The sequence below is a fragment of the Belonocnema kinseyi genome, chromosome 5, assembly GCF_010883055.1.
Source record: "Belonocnema kinseyi isolate 2016_QV_RU_SX_M_011 chromosome 5, B_treatae_v1, whole genome shotgun sequence".
NCBI lineage: Eukaryota > Metazoa > Arthropoda > Insecta > Hymenoptera > Cynipidae > Belonocnema > Belonocnema kinseyi.
The window spans coordinates 139,778,936-139,801,488 of NC_046661.1; the positions used below are offsets into that span (position 1 = coordinate 139,778,936).

General features: G+C 29.5%; 1 protein-coding gene across 2 annotated transcripts in view; it reads left to right on the top strand.

Moving 5' to 3' along the window:
• The window catches only part of LOC117173061, a 451,519-nt gene that overhangs the window by 366,257 nt on the left and 62,709 nt on the right, over window positions 1-22,553 (top strand). The window contains exon 1 of one of the 2 annotated variants that reach the window (XM_033361438.1): window positions 16,962-17,066. The exons of the other annotated variant lie outside the window; for it this stretch is intronic. Coding sequence (XP_033217329.1) covers window positions 17,033-17,066 — 34 coding nt within the window. The 5' untranslated portion in view covers window positions 16,962-17,032. Of the gene's footprint in view, window positions 1-16,961; window positions 17,067-22,553 lie in introns of those variants that run through there. 2 annotated transcript variants of the gene reach the window in all.

Below are 22,553 nucleotides of genomic sequence, written 5' to 3' on the forward strand. Positions count from 1 at the left end.
ATTTTGTTAGGATTTTTCACGGTAAGGAGTTTTGGATGAATACTTTTCTGGAAATTTGTCTTTTTCATTTAAAAATGTATCTTTCACATTACAAATATTGCATCTTTTTTAAAAAAATTGCAACTGTTTTGATAAAAATTTAACTATTTTCTAGAAAAATTTCCTTTTCTTCAAAAATCCTATTCTTGTGTTAAAAAGTCAATTGAAATATTTTTTAATGAAAATTCGTGATTTTGATTTTAAAATTCACCTGCTTTAGCGAAAATTAAATCGTTCTTTAATAAAAATACAACTATATGGTTTAAAATTCCACAATTTTGTTGAAAAAAAAACTTTTTGGTTAAAAATTCTGCTGTTCTTTTGAAAATTCAGCTGTTTCTTCGAAAACTTACCTTTTGTTTAAATTTAATATTTTGGTGTTGAAAAGGGAACTGAAATCTTTCCTGAATGAAAGTTCATCTTTTGTCACAGAACTTTGTCGTTTTTTATTAAAAATCTATCTTTTTTAGCACAAATTTAACCTTTTTTGGATAAAAAATGCAACCATTTGGTAGAAAATTAAATTATTTTGTTAAAAATTCTCCTGTTTTGTTAACAATTTAACTATGTCGTCGAAAATTCACATTTTGTTTATATTTATTATTTTAATGTTAAAAAGACAGCTGAAATCTTTTCTGGATGGCAATTTATATACTTTTTTGAGACATAAATTTTTAAAAAGATTTGTATTGAAAATTCGTCTGTTTTAAGAGAAATTGTATCTTTACTTAACAAAAGTGCAAACTTTGGGTTAATAATTAAATTGTTTTGTTAAAAGTCATACTTTTGGTTTAAAGTTGATATTCTATGGTTAAAAATAAACTGAAATTTATTAATTTTTCATTTAGAATTCATATTTTTAGGTTGAAAGTGCAAATTTTTCATAGTATAAATGTTTTAATAAGAATATACTTTTTCTACAAATATGAATTTGAAAACCAAAAAGGCAAATTTTCAACAAATGAAAAACTATGAAACTATGCAAGATACAAAAAAAGGGATTAGAAAAAAGTGGGCATGAAAAGAATATCTACAAATTGTTATTGATCACTTTTTGATGGAATTAGTATTTTAAGTTTTAATTGAAAATGAAACAATTGAATTTCTGCCCAAACGATACAATCTATACAAAAATAATAGTAAAGAAGAGTGTAAACTCATTCAAATTTGTCATAAATAATTTTTTTATGCGACTTGCAATTTTTTTATTCGTAAAAAATAACATTAGAAATTAAAAAAATAAAAAATTGTTGATAAACGACACGAAGTACGAAACAAAATGAATAGAAAAAAGTTGTTCACCCAAAAGATTCTACTGGTTTGTTATTAATAATTTTTAGATAGGAATGGTACATTTTGTTTTAATCGTTAAAAACAAGATTGAAAATTCAATAAAATTAATTTTTTGGACAAACGACATAAGAGAAAAAAAAATGAAAATACAAAAGTTGTTCAAACAAAAATGATCAACAAATTTGTTGTGAACTCTTTTTATCAAAATGGACTAAAAATTAAAATTTGTTTGCGATCCATTTTCTTGTATTACGAGTTTCTTATAAACCCTTTTTAAAAAATTTTTAAAAAATCAAGTGAATATTTTCTGTCTGCATTTTCTAATATTTTCTACCAAACAAAAATTAGGTAAGACTTTGTCGGTACTTTTGTCATAAAAAGCTCTGGTGAGAAGGGAAAAATCTTATACTTTTTCAAAATTTCAAGCCTATTTCAGCAGTTTAAAAAAAATCAATAATTAGTGGTGACAAAATTTTTTTATTTTTGCAGGACTTTTCCGGTATTAATCAGATTAAGTTTTTAATGCATTATGCGGGTTTCCAGATTTAAATTTAAACTTTTCAATTGCACAGCTTTAATCTTGCGAATCCTTTCACCTAATGAGGTTTTGCGGAATAAAAAAGGAAGACACATGAATACAAAGTGAAACAAATTGAATGAGCATTAACCCAGAAAACGAAATACAAAAGCATTCATTTCTCTTCAACTCTTGTGCATACGTGGTTGCAAAGAATTCGATTGCGTCAAAAAAGAGAAAATCAAATCGAGTGGAAAAAAGCTTTATTGAATAATAATAGATTTTCCAATTGAAGACAAATTTAACATTCTTGTTGTTAAAAATGAAAAAAAATTGTCATTAGTTATTCAGTAATGGTAAAATGAAGTTTTAAAAATAACTAAGAATCGTTACTTTTGCAAAATTTCACTTTTTCTGGCTCATTTTCACAAAATAATGTAACTATTGCACAAATAAATGTAAAGCAGCAAAAATCTTTACATTTCCTGGATATCCTAAAAATCAAAAAACTTTTTAAATATTTGAATACTTAAAAAAATGTATTAGCAGTAGAGCCACAAGGCTATCTGAACACTTACCGACCGCGCAAGGTTCTGTTCCATGCTAATTTACCTCTCAGCATTACAGTGGGGGCAAAAAAAACGTCCGTGGACAAATTGCTTTTCAGCAGACAATTCTTACCCGATTTTAACTTTTTTAAAATGAAAGCTGATAAAATTTCTCATGAAAATATCAAGGCCGATTTTTAAAATTTTGTTTATTTAATAAATTTTTTTTTTATTGGCTTTTGAAGTATGCAAGTTTTTAAAAAATGCTTTGATTCAATAAAAAATTCCAAGAAAACTGTAAGCAACTTTAAAAAAAGATTTCCAATACCAATGCAAATGTTAAAACATTTACTGAATTTTTTATAAACAAATAAGTAAACGAAAATTGTTTTGTGGGGATTAGCGGCGATTTGTCACTTGATTCGCACTGAATTTGAACAATTTATGGACCATAGGACTTTTGCTATAAATTAATAAAATTTAATAAATAATTTGTTATTTTAAAAGCAATTTTTATAAACAAATATCTATATCAGGTATTTTCATGGAAGAAATAAAGTTTTTCTATAGAGTTGATCACATATTACTTGTAAATGAAACCTTGGTATAATATTCGACTATTTCACCAAAATTAATAATTGTTTAAACTATCCTAATTAACAAATGCACTGTTTATCGATTTCTAGATGTACAAACTGGATATTTTCTAAAAAGTTAGCTTTAAATAATTAACTTTTAAATCTGTAACAACATTTTGATGACAATAAGAAATTTATTATTGTAAACAAGAAATTTTCTGGAACAAATTTTATCCTTTTATTTAGTTATAAATAGAATACCACTTTTCACGGACTTAACAGCCAATTGTTTAGCAAACATTTTTTGCTATGAATCGATAACATTTGATAATTGTTAAACCGAACTTAATTATCAAATGTATTATTTGGCTATTTTTCAGCATCCAAACTTTTTTGTGTGTAATCAACTCTTAATAACACTTGTTTAAACTTTTTAAAATATTTTTATAATAATCCACTACTTTTATTTTTATTAAAAATGCAGTAAAAAAAATTTTCTCGACTAATGCACTTGTAAACTAAAATTTTCTTTTCTTGTGACAAATTAAACAAAAATAATTATCTATTAATTTCGTGAAAAAAGCGGTCTTTTATTTACAAATGCATTAAATGATAAAACTTTGTTTAAGCAATTGTTGTTCACGAAAATATATTATTATCCGCCTCAAAAATATTCTTACAAATTTAGCAGTTAGTTATTTACAGTCAATTTAATAAAAAAAATCAAGTTTTTTACCTCCAAAAATAGCCAAATAATGAATTTGTTAATTAAGGTAGTGTAAAAAATTATTATTTGCTACTTAGTGTTCAAATATGATACTTAGGTTTTATTTCCGAATAATATTTGATCGGTTCCATAGAAAAAACTTGATTTATTCCATCAAAAATACTCGATATGGATATTTGTTTATAAAAATTGCTTTTAAATAACAAATTATTTATTAAATTTCATTAATACAACTAAAAACAACTTTTTTTTGTCCATACCGATATACTTCAGTAATCAAAACTTTATTTTTATTTTTGTTCTTAAATAAACAAAGAAATGAACAAAAACGTTAAAATCAGCCTTCACCGTTTACCGTAAAATTTTTTTACCTTTCATTAGTTGAAGTTCGATAATAATTGTCTTTTGGAAATCAATCTCCCGTACATCTTCTAAATCATTTGAAATTCCTTAAAATACTTTAAATTAAACTCGGATCTTTGGAATCGCTGTGAATTCCTTAAAATTAAATTCTCTTTCTTTTAATTATTTAGAGAAGTTTAAAAATCTTTTAAAATTTTGCAAAGTTCAATAAAACCTTAAAATTTTTTAATCCTGTAAAGTTTCGTTTAATGATTTAAAATAATTTAAAATATTTGAAATTCTTTGAAAGTTTTTGCATTTCTTTGTATCGCTTTAAATTATTTAAATTCGAAGAATTTCTTTAAGATAAAGTTGTATTAATTTGCTAAATTTTTCTATAAATCCCCCAAACACCCTTAAAATCATAAAAAACCCATTAAATAGTTTGATTGGAAATTCAGCCAAACAGCAATCTTCAATTCTGTGGTTCGATTCCCAATAGAGCGAAGTGAGCAGATCTTTTTTCAAAAAAATATTTTAAATTTTATAAAAATAATTTAAATCCCTAGAAATCCTTTAAAATAATTTTTAAAAATTCTAAATCCCTAGAAGTTTGAAATTATGGAAATTAATTTACTGAAATAATTTTAAATTTGAGCAATTTTTTATAACTGGTGTCATTATTTTCAAATATAAACAATCTGCATTAATATTTTCAAATTTTTTTATTTTCTCATTTCCAAGTTCTTTTTGTCTTGAAAAATGAAGAAATGTGCTTCTGCCCTAGTTTATGACGCTTGAAACGCACCTGTTTAATTGTTGAGATAATTTCCAACACTCGTGAAATACTGCAAGTTACATTTTTGTCCCGGCATTTTCCTCTTTTTTTCAGCACCAGCCGGTTCTCTGAAATAAACTTGGTTTCTCTTTATTAAATTTCCTCTCAGCCCAGAGGTGACATCCTTACTTATCACCTAAAAATGGAGTGCAAATATGACAAAAACAGGTGGCAAGTGTAAAAAATACGTTCCTTATCATTTTATTATTATTTTTATTTGTCCCATTTCGTATACTTCTCTCAATAAATTATTGTTGAATTTTAATCATAAAGTGATATAAATCATGTAAAGCATATAAATTATATATTAAGAAGTGTTTGATAAAAATTCATTTCCCTTTACTTTCCCTTCCATAATTTCCCCTACTTTTCTATTCTATATTTTCCCTCGTTTTTCTTGTTTACTCCTCATAATTCCCCCTTATTACCATTTCCTAATCACCCCCACCCCACAAATTTCTCTGATTATTTCCCTAAATTTCCTTAACTTCGACCACCCACTCATTACCCCTCACTTCCCCTAATTGCCCCCCCCCCCGAACTTCCATTAAATTCTACTACCTCCTTGTAGCCTCTCAGTTCTTCTAGCTAGCCCAGCCTCACTTTTCCCACTTCCTTACTATAATTTTCCTTACTTCCTCTCCTCTCTTTTTTTCCTTTCCTTTAACTCTCACCTATTGTTTTTACCTTCACTTTCTCTAAATTAACCAAATGGCTAATTCGATTTCCCTGAGTCTCCTTTACTCATTTTAACTCCCTTCTTCTACCTTTTCATCCCTCCGTTTTTGTCTATTCCTCAACTTCTTTCTTCTTAACTTTCCCCTCTCCCAAGTTTCCCAGCCCTCGATTCCTCTACTCTCTTACTCCTCATTTCCCCTTAGTTCTCCTCCCGCAGATTCACCTAATTTTTCACACGAAATTTTCTCTCGCTTCCTGTATTTTCCCTCTTATCACTTTCTCTACTCCATCTCCACTCTAATTTTTAATCACTTTTTTCTCGTGTATTACATCTCACTTTCCCTTACCCCCTGACTTTCCACGTACTTTTCCAACTCATTTTTTATCACTTTCCCTAATTTCTCTTTACTCATAACCCTCAACTTCTTCCAATTATCTTGCTTCAACTTCCTTTTACTTGAACTACCCCCTTACACCCCCTATATATACTTCAGTCAACTCGTACACTTTCCCACCATGATTTTCTCTACTTTCTCTCCGCTCTTTCCTCCTCATTTCCTTATAATTCCCCTCATTTTCCTTAACCTCTTTTCCCTCAATTTTTTTCTTGGTTCAACTTCCTATCACTTCAACTACCCCCTTACATCCCCTATATATACTTTATTCAACTCTTAGACTTTTTCACCATGATTTTCTCTACTTTCCCTCCCCTCTTTTCTCCTCATTTCCTTATAATTTCCTTATCATTTCCTTATAATAAGTTGAACTTTCTTCCCCTACTTTCCTAAACCTCACTGCCCCTTTCCTTATTACTTCTACTTCTTGTAACCTACTTTTACGTACCTTACTTCTCCCTACTTTCAATCTTCTCATTTTTTCTGAGTTTCCCTACTTTCTCTACCCTAATTTCCCCTTACTTGCCCTACTTAGCTTTCACCTTATTCCTCTCACTCCCCCTACTAATGGTCACTCAACTACCTCGGGTCTTCCAAACTTTAAAAATTTGAAATTCTATAGATAACATTTTTTAGAATCTATATCTATTAAATATCTTCTGGAATAAATCATCTTCGATTAGGCTATTCGGTTAAAAATTCGAGAAAATTATTCTTCTTGACTAAAAATCCAGCTATTCGATAAAAAAATGCAATGCTTTTGTTGTAAGCTTAATTTTTTTAAATATTTAACTACATTTTTGAATTCTTCTTTTTTTGTCGAAAATTTAATTATTATTTTTGGACGCTCCCTGAAATAAAATTAACATAATAAAACACTCCTAAATGTTAAAAAGTAAAGCCTTTCTTTGGCCGATTTAAAATAATTATTCTCTCGATATCTCCAGCAGCTTAATGGTAAAGTACCCGATCGGCTATCGGAAGTTCTGTGGCTCGATTCCCAGCGGAGCAAAAGAAGAAGATCTTTTTTGAGAAATAATTTAATTAAAGAAATACCAGCTCATTGTAACACAAGTGAAAATGTCCAAGTTTGGACAGCCATAATATCCTTTTTCATTGCTGGTTACATCCATTTCCTCTACCTCTACCCATTTTTTTAAATCTAATACGCAATGTGAAAATGCTTAGAAAAGATTTTCTGATTTTCATTCCTACTTTCGTTGCATTTTGTTTAGATACTAATTGGAGGTTTAATTTATTTATTTAAATGGGAGTTTTCCTATTTTCATTCATATTTTCGCTGCATTTCGTTCAGACACTATTTTGTGGCTTAATTAATTTAAATGCACCTAAAAAATATCTTCTTTCACTTCACTGGGAATTGAACCACAATACTTCCAATTGTGAGTCGGATGCTTTCCCATTAAGCTACTAGAAAGATTGAGAAAAGAATCCTTTTTTAAAAATTCGCGCATTATTTGGACCTATGTTACTTATTCAAAGTTTTCAAGGAATCTGTATTATAATCAGAGATTAGCAGAAATCATTAACATTTTTACAAACTAGATGGAGCGATAAATTACAATTTGTGATAATTAAGTTTTTTCTGAAAAAAGTTCTTCCTTTGCGCCGCTGGGAATCGAACCACAGAACTTTCTATTGCCGGTCGAATGCTTTCTTCTGAAAAAGGATTCTTCTCTTGATCTCTTTAGTAGCTTAATGGTAAAGCATCCGACCGGCAATCGGAAGTTCTGTGGTTCAATTCCCAGCAAAACCAAAAGAGAATATCTTTTTCCAGAATAAATTTAATTTAAAAATACCAGTTCAACGCAACTCAAGTGAAAATATCCACGTTTGGCGAGACATGATATCCAGTTTTATTGCCGGTCACATCCATTTCCTATATATACATCCAATTTCCTTAATATTTAATAAACAACATAAAAATATTTACAAAGGATTTTCCATATTTTTATTCCCATATTTGCTGCATGTCGTTGACATACTTTTTTGGGGTTTTATTTGATTATTTAAATGCACATTTTCAATTCATTGCTTTTTATTGAATTACCAGTTCATTGTTAAAGGAATCTGGAATTGTATCAGAGAATAATACTATTTCTTAAAGTCTTTACATACTAGATGGAGCTATGAATTAAGCAATTTTCTAATTAAATTTTCTCTAAAAAAATATCTCCTTTTGAGCTGCTGGGAATCGAGCCACAGATCTCTCCAGTAGCTTAGTGGTAAATAACCCGACAGGCAATCGATAGTTGTGTGGTTCGATTCCCAGTGAAGCGAATGGAGAAGATATATTTCCAAACAAAATTTAATTAAAAAATTAGAACTAAAGTGGAAATACCCACATTTAGTCAGACATAGTACCTAGTTTTGTAGCTGTTCACATCCATTTTCCTTATTATCTAATAAACAATTTATAAATATTTACAAAGGTTTTTTTAATTCCCACTTCTATTTTTGGTCCAGTTTGTCGAAAGATTAAATTGATGTGTAAAAAAGGACTGGATTTTAGTCGAATAGTCGAGTCTTTTTGATCACTGCCCATTTAGAGAATACAATAGGATCGTCGGAAACGCACTCGTGAAACTCGTAGCAATTGTTAAATCCGATTTTCAGCTTCCAGCTTTCACCGCAGAGGGGTTGTTGATAAGAAAAAGAGGAAGTGAAAATCGTTGTCTAGCATTGTACCCAGAAATTGTGGAAATTACGGTGTCGCAAGGGACGTTTAAAACACGTCCGGACGTTCGATTTCCTTTTAAGAGCAGGGTCCAGCTTCTCTAAAATACCACTGGATGGTCCATAACGTACTCTCGAATTAGGAGACTTACAAAGCTACAATTTACGCTGCAATTTCCGCACAGTAAATAAAATTTCTTTATTTTTTAAAAAAATTATGTTATCTTATCAACTAGAGCATTAATTAATTTTCTGATGTTAAATATTAAACAGTGACGATTAGGGATCGTCCAAAAATGGAATATTGAAATGTTGTATATTTAAAAATGTATTAAAAAAAAGAATTTTTAAGAAAAAATTTTTTAACTAAGGTGTAAATCGTGAAAAAATATGAATTTTTCAGAAACTCTTTCAGATTTTAACCGATTAGCTGAATATTCAACTAAATAGGCTGAATCTTTAACTAGCTATTTAAATTTTTAACCAAAAAAATAAATTCCTCAGAAAGAACATTAATTTTCTGTTAAAAAAACGAATTTTTAACAAAATCTATCAATTTTTGACATAATTGTTGAATTTTCAAGACAATAGTATAGACTATAAAACATAATTGAACCTGGAAATATGATTTTTTAAACAGAAAACTTGATATTTTACAGAAAAAGTTTAATTTTCATAAAACTCTTTTAATTTTTAACTAAATAGATCAATTCAAACCAAAAATTTGAGTTTCTGAACCAAAAAGTTAATTTTCACAATAATAGTGCAATTTTCTATTGAATTATTAAACCCTCAACCAAACAACCATAATTTGTAACTATCTATATAAATTTTTAACCGAAAATAATGAATTTTCAACCATTTAGTTAATTTTTTAACACAACACTTAATTTTTTAAGCGAAAAATTCTTGAATCCGTAAATAAATCATATTAACTTTCAACTAAAAAGGATGAAACTTCAACCAGGAAAATTAAAATTCGTCTCTGAAAGATGATTTTTTACCAAAATGAATAAATCTTTAACTGGAAAATGTAAATTTTCAACAAAAAATTTCAATTTCCAACGAAAAATGCAAAAGGTACACTGTTAGTTTTAAAAAAATTAACAAAGAAAAAACAATAAAAAGCATAGTTACAATTTTACCAAAGAGATAAATTTCAAAATAACATAATAAAGCTTACAAAAATCAATTTTTAACAAAAGAGTTGAGCCCAAAAGACTATTTTTGAAAGCATTGTTTGTTTAAAAAATTAATTCTGAACCAAAAAAGAAACACAAATTTTTAACAGAATAGTTCGATTTTTACCTAAAGGAATTAATTTTTAAGTAAAATTATAAATCTTGAAAAATTATTTTCATAAAAAAAGTTGAATCCAAACCATGCTTTTTTTAACCCGGAAGATTAGTTTACTAAAAATTAAATCATTAAATTATCAACGAAGGAAATAAATCGACAACCGAAAAATTGAATTTATAACAAAGTAGTTCTACTATCAACCAATTAGCTGAATTTCTGAACGAAAACTTAATAAAATAAGTTTGTTTTCAACAAATAGTTGAATTATCTACTAAATACATAAATTTCTAATCAACTGAATAGCTAAAAATTTTAACCCAATGAATTTTCAACCCGAGAATATAAATTTTCAACAGAAAAAGTCATTTAAGATCAAATAAATGAATTTTCACTTGAATAAAATAATAATAAAAATAAAAAATAATAATTAAATTGTGTAACTAATACAAATTCTAAATGAAACAAGTAATGGTTAATATGTTAAGAAGCAAAAACTTGAATAGTTAAATAAAAAGTGGGCTTGAACCAAAAGATAGTTGCATTTTTAACCAAGAAGAATTAATTGTAAATCGAAATTATTAAATTTTAATAAAAATGGCGAATTATTTTTACCAAAACAAATGAATTTTCAACCGGAAAAAAAATTCTCAATTTAAAATATCAATTTTCCATCAAAAACGGAATACTTACATTTCAAGTGAGAAAAATTAATTATGAACAAAAAAGGAATTTAAAAAATGTTAAATCTCAAACGAAGGAATCGGATGTTTCAACTAAACGATAAATCTGCAGAAAAAAATTAATTTTTTAATAAATACTTCAAAATTTCACCTTACTTTTCAGGTAAAGAAAATTTTATTTTGAACCAAAAATGAAATAATGACGCAATACAATAGTTTAATTTTCAACCACTAAGATGAATCTTCACCCAAATAATTAATTTTTATTAAAATAGTTCAGCTATAAACCAAGAAATTAAATTTTTGACCTAACGGGCGATTTTTTAGGAAAACAGCTGCATTTGAAAAAAATATTGATTTTTTAAAATTTTATTAATTAAGAACAAATTTAACCAAAATAGGGAAAAGTTCCTCAAGAACAGGTAAAAAATATTTCTTTGAAAATAAGGAAATGATAAATTTAAACAATTATACAATCCTATATAATATATTTGAAAATGGTTATAGATAAGGACAAAAAAAAATGTATTTCATGACTGACTAAACTCGGGTATTTTCACTTGCCTTGGAATTAACCGGTAGTTCAATAAAAAGCAGTGAGGTAAAAATTTGCATGCAAATAAGTAAATTACATTCTGAATCAGGATTTCAAAGGAACAAAGCGAAAATAGCAATACAAATTGCAAAATCTTTTTTTGAATATTTATAATATTGTTTCAAAAATTTTACAAGATTCCATGTCTGATTAAAATCAGAAATTTTCACTTGATCAGTAATTAAGCAGCAATATATTTTTTATTTAGTTAAAAATCGTAGTATCTACTTGTAAATTTTATTATTTAATGAAAATGCAAAAATTTGGTTGAATAGTATTTTTTTCGAAAATTCAAATGATTCGTTTGAAGCTCAACTACTTAACTGAAAATTAATTTCTTCGGTTGAAAATTCATATTTTTGTTCAAAAATATAACTGTTCCATTTTCAGAAAATGTATCTTCATCGCTAAAAAATAATCTTTAAGTTGAATCTTAAACTCTTATTTTGAAAATTAATTTTTTTTAAGATTTATGATTTAAGTTAAAAATCCATTAAACCATTAATTTTTTAAATGGAAAATGTTGCGCTTTAGTTGCCGATAACTATTGATATTTGTGATTGAAAATTCATATTGTCTACTTTAATATTAAAAAAATATATTGAAAAGTGATTTATTCGTTAACAATTTATATTTTGTGTTGAAAATTCCTCGATTTTGTTTTAAAGTCGTCTTTCTTAGTTGAATTTATGTGTTTCGTTAAAAATTAATTTTTTACCTGAAAATTGAACTATTCCGTTTCTGATAGGGAATCCTTTATAAGATGAGAATTTAAATTTGTGAAAAAAATTCAAATATTTTGTTGAACATTCCTCTTATTAATAACAAAAAATGATCTGGTTTGCTGGATATTTTTTTTTTCTTTATAGAGGATTTAACTTTGGATAGAAAAATAATTAAAAATACGTTTTTTTCTGTTAAAAATTATTTCTTGTGTTTTGTTAAGGATCAAACTATATTGTTTAAAAACTGTTTGTTTAATTCAAACGTTGGAAATTTTTTTCACTAAAATTATTGTTTATGGTAAAAAAGTCATTTTTAGCTGAAAATGAATTTTTTTCTTCAGAACAGTTTTTCGCACAGCGAAATTGATTTTTCTGATCAGAACTAAGTCAAAATTGTCTTTAAAGTAATTTTTAAACTTCAAGCTTAATTACGTGTTAATAAAATACATATTATTTTTGTTAATTTTTATAAAAAAATATCTTAGCCAAACTTTTACCTGTAGGAAAACAAATTCTTTAATTATCTTTGGAATTACCTAAATTGTCATAATCAACTAACAGAAATAACACAAAAATTACTTAGACTATTGTTGAAAACATTTTTATAAACAAAAACTTAGATTTATCAATTCTAAATATTAAAATTTAGATTTTCACTAAAATTATCTAATATTCGTTCATTAGTAATTTTGAAAATAAATACTAGGCATTCTATAACAATTGACGTGATTGCTAGTAACAATTTATGTGAGCAAGAATGTTAAAAAATGTTATTATTATTCTTTTATAGATAAGAATTATAGATGCTGATAATTGCTCCACTTTGCTGAACAAATTTTACAATATTAAGCTCATACAAACAATAAATATGAATTAAACAAAAATTAAAAATAATTAAACAAAAATGACTTTTTTATGGAGAGAAGGCTGATTGAAATATTTGTTTATAAAAATTGTTATTAAAATTTTATATTATTCATAGTTCACAAAGCTTGAAGTTTAGAAATGCTTTTAAATACATAATGTTTCAGTTCTGTTCAGAAAAATGAATCCAGCTTATAAGTTAACAACAAGCGTGAATTTTTTTATAAGAATGTTTATAAAAATACCAAATGTTCACATATAGTCATTTTCAGTAACAAGTTATCATTTTTTTTTAACTTTTAGCATTCACAGTATAAAAATTGTTTCTACGATTTCTATTATGTTTACAATATGTAATACCAGCGTAAGGAAATTATTAATCGCTGTAATAATTTGTGAATAATTTTTTTATTAAAAAAAAAGTTGTATAAAATTAATCAATTTTTTGTACTCATGCGTATAATTCACGTAACGTTCAAGGACCCTTCTCTCGACCCGATAATTTTATTAAGGTCAAATTGAGTTAAGAAGTTTCTACTTGGACGAATACGTTCGATTAACCTTAAACAATGGTCTTTAATTAATTCTCCCTATTTCAAGTTGCGCTTCGGTAGCGCTGTTGATACTAATCGACCGACCAATAATTCAGACTAGTTTTATTAATACATTGAGATCCGTTCTTCAATTTTTGAATTTCCGAAATTATTAGTTTGAATAAATAAAAATTCGTTTCATTAAAAAATTGTCTAATTACTTTCATTAGGATTGCAAATAAAATTATTTTTTTGTATCATGTATGTAGAGTGGAATCTACGGCCAATCAAATTTGAAGATACAGCGTTAAAGAGAACTTATTTCTACTTATTTGTTTTGCAGTTCATTCATTAAGTCCTATTTTCCAATTGAAGAGAAGCTTTTGCAATTAAAAAAGTGCAGACTTTCCCGAACATTCAATTTTTCATTATAATTTTTTGTTTTCATGTGAGGGGGGAGGAAGAGGGGCTCGGCGTTTATTTTGAAAAGGCTGAAAGATTGTTAGAGTAATATTTGTGGCGACTGTTAGAGTGAGACTAAATTTCATGATATGATTGAAGATCTATGTGATGAAGAATGTTTATAATTTAGAGAGACAGAGTGTGAGAGAGATTGCTAGAGTGGCTCTCACTCTAACAATCTATCCTTAACTCAAAAAATCGCTCTAAGTGTTGAAATGTAGACTGCTTCCAGAATGGGACTAAAGCTTTGTATGAGAAACATTTTTAGAGTAATTGAAACTTTGGTAAAGTTAAAAAATATGGTAAGAGTGAGCCAAAAGAGATGTTTACCACCTGCCAGATAGAGTGAAACACTTTAAAGTTAAAGTTTACGTGACAAACACAAATATTGTGTGCTGTTGATCTGAAGATTGTGAGATAAAATGTCTCTACATAAAATAGAGAGAAATTTTTTTAGGCGGTTCTAGAAATTGTTAGAGTGAGAGCAATATGTTTTCATAGACAGAAAAATAAGAAGAGAGGAAGAAACAAATTGAGAGAGAGAGAGAGGGATGGAGGGGGTGTTACAGTGAGGTGGAGAGATCTTCAGAGTGCAGTCATAGGCCTACAAAAGGAAAACTGAAATATTTTTGAAGTTAAAGCGATTCTTAGAGTGAGTAATAAAGGTGAGAATTTTCACGCCTCAGATAGAAAAGAGGAAAAGAAGAAGAGGCAGAGTAAGAGAAGGTGGAGGGGGATGTTACAGTCAGTTACAGAGATCTTCAGAGTGTGACTAAAGGCGTATAAAATAGAGATTGGAATTTTTTTGAAGAGTGAGAAGAGTGAAGAGTGAAGAATGAGAAAAGGTGGAGAACAATGTTACAGTGAGTTAGAGAGATCTTCAGAGTGTGACTAAAGGTCTATAAAGGAGAGATTGAAATTTTTTTTAAGTTAGAGCGATTGTTAGTGTGAGAAATAGAAGAGAGAATAACCACGGATCAGGCAGAAAAAAGAAAAATAGGAAGAGACAGAGTGAGAAAAATATAGAGTGATTAAGGGTTGAAAAGATTTTGAAATTGTCAAGAAAGGTTTGTGTTGGAAAGATCTTATGATTGTTAAAGTGAGAGCGAATGTTTAAGTGAGAGAAACGTGGGAGGTTCACGACATCTTAGAGATAGAGAAAAAGAGAGAAACTAAAATGGTGTGTAATGAAGATAAAGTGTTCTAATGAGACAGTGAGAATAGTGAAGAGTGTGAGAGTGGAATAGAGAATGTGAAAAAGATTGCTAGAGTAGCCCTCATTCTAATAATTGATCTCACACTTACAAAATAACTCTAACCTTTTAGGTTTCACTGTCTGCAAGAGAGGTTACTTTAGTAAGATAGGGTCTGTGTCAGACATGTAGATACAGTTGAAGGTCACTGAAGATATATAGTGTGTATGAAAAATTTTGCGGAAGGCGAATGATGTTAGGAGGGGGGCAGGTAGAAAGTCTGCATGACAAATACAAAGATTGTGTCAGATGAATACAAAAACTGTAAGGGCGAGAGAAACAATGTGATGCAAAGAGTAGGAGACACAGCAGAGTGAGAGCGATTGTTAGAATGAGAATGATTGTTAAAATGAGAATGATTGTTAGAATGAGAATGATTGTCAAGATGAGAATGGTGAAATGAGGCTGAAGAAATATGCATTAACAAGCAAACATTTTTTAAATGTAGGGAAATGGTCTGCGGAAGAGATATAGTGAATGTTAAGAGAGTGAAAGTATGTGTAATTAAAATATAATCTAAGAGCGAGAAAGTAAAAAAGTCAAAGTGTGTGAAAGACGCACAGAGAGTGTGTGTGAGAATTGGCTCAAGTGGTTCTTATTCGAGCAATTTGTCTAACACCTGCAAAATCGCTCTTACCGTTAAAATGGCTAACATTTTCAGAATAAAACTGAAGGTCTGTGTGAAAAATATATATAGAGTGATAGCGAGAATTATAGTGAAACCTACGATTTTTGTGAGACATTCAGAGGCAGTTTCAGCTTAATAGAGAGCAAGCCTATGTGAGGGATACTAGAGTGAGATCGAGGCTTAGAATGAGAACTAAGTTCTCCGTAATACGATCAAAGACAATTTTAAATTGATAAATATGGTGTGTATTAGAACGTGAGAGCGACACCAAATTTAGAACAAGAATGCTATAAAGATACTGAAGAGATATTAAAAACAACAGGGACTGCATGATACCTAGAGACTGGTACCTAACAGAAATTGATATAATGAGAGTGTTTAAGTGACACTGACGATACATTTGTAAGACTGATAGACTATTTAAGAGATATTGTTAGAGTGAAAGCGAAGCTTAAAATAAGAACTAAGATCTGTGTGATATAGGGAAAGTCAGTTTAAGATTGATAAACGCTATGTGGAAATTCTTATTGTGAGCGCGAAAACAAGAGAGAGTAGTAGAGTCTGGGAGAGAGTGGTAGAGTCTGGAAGAAAGAGAGAGAGAGAGGGATTGGTAGAGTCTGGGAGAAAAAGTGGTAGAGTCTAGGAAAGAGTGGTAGAGCCAAGGAGAAAAAGTGGTAGAGTCTGACGGAGAGAGTGGTAGAGTCTGGGAGAGAGAGTGGTAGAGACCAGGAGAGATTATTAATGTAAGAGTCAAGAGAGAGATTTGCTACATGCTAGAGTGATCTTGATAAGGAGTTAGGTAGTTTATAAAAGAGAGAGTGAGAGAGGAATGTGAAATAAAGTTAGAGTATGAGAGAAAAACAGTGAGGAAGGCCGTGAGTGTTAGAGTGGCTCAGATAGATTGCAAAGAGAAATAAATATCTAATTATGATTCAAACCACTTAAACCCTGAGTATTTTCTTTTTCCGGTAAAAATACCTGATCCGTGAGAGATCGCTCATTGCTATTGGTTGGCGGATGCTGAATGCAGCAGATCCGTTGCTATGACTGACGGCAACTGACCGCGCACGTGTTCGAGTACGTTTTACAAGGCACGTGATCCGTATATCAAGCATATTGAACCCAACCACACCCCCTACCCCCTTCCCCTAACACCATCCCCTTCCTCTATCTGAGAACGTGACATACAGAGGAAAAGAAGACTTATTGAACCGAATATTGGCCGTAATGCATCGACGCAGTTTCCCGATATTTCATACGGATTCAGCTGCAGCTGCATGCGTCCCACTGCAGTGACTCCAATCTACCATAGAGTACGACTAATATACCGGAAACTTATGGATGGAAAATCGTCGGCGAAAACTTTTCCAGATAGGTGCACTCAATTTTTCTGTTTCGCTTCCCTCCATTCAGTTGCATTCCTTTTTTAGAGTGGCAGATAAAGAGAATGTGTTGGAGACTGTTAGAGTGATAAGAAATTTTAGAATCAGAGTTCTATAATGATACTGAAGGCTATTTAAAAACGAAGGAGAATAGTCCAAATTGAAAAAGAGTGGTGATTCTGAATGTGATTGTTAGAGTGATTGTTAGAGTTATTATTAGAGATATTGTTAGAGTGATTGTTAGAGTTATTGTGAGAGTGATTCTTAGGGTGATTATTAGAGTGATTGTCAGAGTGATTGTTAGAGTGATATTTTGTTTTTGTGTGAGAGATATTGTTAGAGCGAGATTGGGCTTTAAATAAGACGTAAGCGATCGTTACCACTTTATGAGGCGGGAGGGAGGGTCTGAAAAAACGAACGGTTGATAACGGAAAGAGGGGATGAAAATCATAAAAAAAGTACCGTTGTTTAGAGAAATTTTTGTCTGAAAATACATTTGGTTCAGAATTCTTGAATTTTTTGAAAATCCGGCTTTTTTATAGTAAATTTAATCTTATGTTCAGAAATGTAGGTTTTTTGTTACAAATTCAGACGTTCAGTTCAGAATTTTTTAATTTTATTGAAAAATCTTTTTTTTTTTGTAGTAAATTAATCCTTTTGATAGAAATTCTTTTTTTTCATAGTTAAAAATTCACCTCTTTGTTTCTTTATTCCTCAATTTTGTTAAACATTCCGCTGTTTTGGTAGTTAATTAATCTTTTTGTTTGAAAATGTATCCTTTTTAATTAAAAATTCACCTTTTTCGTTGAGAATTCTTGAATTTTTTTAAAAGTGCGTCTTCTTTGGTAGTAAATTAATCTTGTTCTTCAAAAAATTTAGGGTTTTACACGAAAATTTTACTGTTTTGTTCATTATTCTTTCATTCTATTAAAAATTTGCCTTTTTGTAGTAAATTAATCTTTTTGCTAAAAATTCTTCTTTGTTAGTTAAAAATTTAACTTTATGGTTCATCATTCTTAAATTTAATTAAAAATTCGTCCTTCTTGGTAGTAAATTAACGTTTCTGATTAAAAGTTTATTTTTTTTAGTTTAAAATTCAACTTCTTGATTGAGAACTCTTCAATTTTTGCTAACAAATTTATACTTTTAGTGGAAATTTAAACTGCTTGGTTCAAAATTCTTGAATTTTATTGAAAATTCGTCTTTTGAGATTTTTTCAAGAGTATTTTTTGGCAGTAAAATAATATTTTTGTTTAAAAATTAATCTTTTTCAGTGCAAAATTAAAATTTCTTAGTAAAGTTCTTGAATTTTATTGAAACTTTGTCTCTTTTATAGTTAAATATTCTTTGTGTTTGAAAATCCATCGTTACGATTAAAAATTTAACAATTAGGTTTAAAGTTCAACTACTTTCTTAAAAATTTCTTTTTTAAAAATGCAACATTCTGGCTAAGAATTCTCAAATTTTATTGAATTTTCGTCTTTTAAGATACTAAATTAATATTTTTTTTAATTCATTTTATTTGGCTGAAAATCCAACTTTTTTGTTAATAATTTGGTTGAAAATAAAGTAAAGATTCTTAAAAACCTTCTAGATGCAATGAAATTGTTAAAATTTTGTGAATTTTTTTCAAATACCTGAAATCCCCTAGAAATCTATTAAACCTCTTGAAAATCTTCTAGATTAAATCAAATTCCTCAAATTAAAATTTTTTTAAACACTTAAAAATCTCTAGAAATCGTAGGAAATCCTAATTTTTTTAAAGATCTGAAAGAATTGAAATTAGAATTATCTGTTGATCTTTATGATCTTGTCATACCTTAAAACCCCTAAAAATCTTAGGAAATTCTAAACGTGACTTTTAAATTCATTGCATTTTTTTAATCTCTTGAAAATTTTTCTAATTTTTCAAACTAACGTAAGATATTTTTAATTCTTTTAGATCTCATGAAGCTGTTCAAATCCGTATAAAATCGTTTAAATAAAATTTATTGTGTTCCCTACTGTTCCCAAAAAATACCGTAAACTACTTTGAAACCCGGAGAAAATGTAAAAGTTCCTTCAAAAAAGTAAAAATCATTCAAAATCTGTTTCTTACAAATCAAATTACAAATTTATAAAATTAGAAATCCCTTGAAATACCCTAAAACCCCTAGGAATCTCTTTAAATTTTATTCTTGAGAATTTATTTCTCTAAAAATATATTTAAATCTTTAAAAACTGCAGATTTATTTGAAATATTTTAAGCCTTTAGAATGATGTAAAATTTTTTTAGATCTGTAAAATTCTTTAAAGATTTCTTAAAATAATTTGAAATCCCACCTAAAATAAATAAATCATTAAATTGTATTTTCTTTATTTGCGCATAAATTCTTCTAATATTTTCACTTGATTTTTGTGCTGATTTCCTTTTTTTTAGAATCCCGAAAAAATGATAAGAAATTAATTATTGGAAAATCATTGCAGGCCTATACAGAATTTCCTGTAATAATTCTTTTCCGTTGTGAATTACATTTGGAAAGTAAATAAAAAGTAACAATTTATATAATTATTATTTCAAGCAATCTGTATTATCATCAGAGAGTAAAAGAAATTCTTAACGTCTTTTTGGACGATATGAAGCCTAGAATTGAAAATTTTTTCAATTCATTTTTTTCTGAAAAAAATCTTCGCTCCACTAAGCATAGAATCACAGTACTTCCCATTGCCGGTCGGGTGCTTTTCCTTTAAGCTACTAGAGAGAAAGAAGAACCATTTTTATAAACACACGAATTATTTTTCCAGGTTTTACGTATTCTAATTTTTGAAGGAATCTGTATTTTCATTAGACAATAACAGTAATTCTTAAAGTCTTTTCAGACTAGATTCTGAAAAATAAAAACAAATATCTCTGATGATAATACAATAAAAATGGATGTCATGGCTGACCAAAACTGGGTATTTTCACTTGAGTTGAAATTAACTGGTATCTTTTTGATTTAGTTTTGTCTAACAAAAGATCTTCTTTCGCTCAGCTGGGAATCGAACCACAGACCTACCGATTTCCGGTCAGGTGATACTCTCTGATGATAAGAAATATTTCTTAAAAAATTTTAATACGTAACATCTGGCAAAATAATGCCATTATTTCTAAAAAAGGATTCTTCTTTTGATCGCTCGAGTAGCTTAGGAGAAAAGCTCCGGATCGACAATCGGAAGTTCTGTCGTTCGATTCCCAGCGGAGCGAAGAAGATTTTTATTTAGAAAAAATGTAAATAAAAAAATAGTTACATTTACCAACAAAATGTAACTATTTGAAAAATTCGTTCTTTATTTTAAAAATACCATTGATAGAACTATTGATACGAAAATAAAGTAACTATCTGAAAGAAATTAATTATTTCGCATCACTAGCTACGACCATTAAACCGGAAATTTATGATTAGAGTGTCCTCGCCGAAACCGTTTCCAGAAAGGTGCACTCAATTTCACTTTTTCGTTTTCCTCCTTTCCTTTTCACTCCAACTATTTTTTTCTCTACGGCCTGTAAACTGGAATTTGCCTCCTCGGTTTCTCAAGAGTCTTTTTTGTTTTTTGAGAAAAAGTTTTCAATAAGGTCTGCCAGAGAAACTTATCGCTGTTAGACGAGGGCGATTGAAAAAAAGAAAGGTTGGAGAGAAAGTTGAGTGCCACGGGTGAGATGTAATCTTCATTTTTACACGAGTGAGAAAAATGAATTAACTTGATCGTAATCTGGTTTGCGAAGTGGAAAAAACTTATTTTTTTCCTACAAAATTAAACCTGGTGGTAAAATTTTTCTTTGGAAAATAAAATAAAATTCTCTTTTATAGTTTATATATTCGCTGTGTCTAAGCGTCCAAAATTCTGGCCGATTAGCCCACGTACACCGGATAGCTGTTCGTCCAGAAATTCTCAGCGAAAAAATACTTACTTTGACTCAAAACATCGTGTCAAATCATTTTATAAAATCGATTAAACTTTACAGACAGTTGAGGTTATGTTTATTGTCAGTAACTCTGAAGGCTCCGCAGAAAAGTTACCGAAGGGTGTCAACTTTTATTGGTGTCACATGGGTATTTAATTATGTGACGTCAGCTGTCAGTATATCTGCACGCCAGAGGCAAGCAATAATACCAATTGTAGGAAACGAAACTTTCTGTTTTTTACAAACTCTGACCAAAATAAGAGAGAGCTAGAAAAGGGGTTCGAGAAGTGACCAATCACTCTTCCGTGACCAATAGCTATAACGTTATTTTTCAAAGAGGGAGCTGGAAAAGAGGTTCGAGATGTGATCAATTACCCTTCGGTAACCAGTCGCTAAAACGTATTTTTTTAAAGGGTTAGCTGGAAAAGTGGTTCGAAATGTGATCAATCACTCTGCTGTAACCAGTCGTTATAACTAATTTTTTTAAAGGGATAGGTGTAAAAGCGTTTCGAGATGCGAACAATCAATCTTCTGTGACCAATTGTTAAAACTTATTTTTTCATAAGGGGAGCTTCAAAAAGGGTTCCAGATGTGATGAATCACTCTTCCATGACCAGTAGCTATAACGTTATTTTACAAAGAGGGAGCTGGAAAAGAGGTTCGAGATGTGACCAATTACCCTTCTGTAACCAGTCGCTAAAACGTATTTTTTTAAGGGGTGAGCTGGAAAAGTGGTTCGAAATTTGACCAATCACTATGCTGTAACCAGTCGCGATAACTAATTTTTTTAAAGGGATAGCTGTAAAAGCGTTTCGAGATGCGAACAATCACTCTTCTGTGACCAATTGCTAAAACTTATTTTTTTAAAGGGTGAGCTGGAAAAGGGGTTCGAGATGTGACCAATCACTCTGCTGTAACCAGTCGCGATAACTAATTTTTTTAAAGGGATATGTGTAAAAGCGTTTCGAGATGCAAACAATCACTCTTCTGTGACCAATTGCTGAAACTTATTCTTTTATAAGAGGAGCTTTAAAAAGGGTTCAAGATGTGATGAATCATTCTTCCGTGACCAGTAGCTATAACGTTATTCTTCAAAGAGGGAGCTGAAGAAGAGGTTTGAAATGTGACCATTTACCCTTCTGCAACCAGTCGCGAAATCGTATTTTTTTAAAGGGTGAGCTGAAAAAGGGGTTCGTGATGTGACCAATCACTCTTCCGTGACTAATTGCTATGATATTTTTTGAAGAATGAGCTGAATAAGTAGTTCGATATGTGATCAATCACTCACCTGTGACTAGTCACCAAAACGTATTTTTCCAAGTGGGAGCTATAAAAGGTTTTTGAGATGTAACCAATCCCTCTTCTGTGAACAGTTGCTTATAGGTATTTTTTTCAAAGTTGACCTGGAAAAGGGTTTCGTGATTTGACCAATTACTCTTCGGTGACTAGTCCCTAAAACGTATTTTCAAAAGAGAAGCTAGAAAAGAGGTTCGGGATGTGACCAACCCCTCTTCTGTGACCAGCCGCTGGAAGGTATATTTTTCAAGGTTGAACT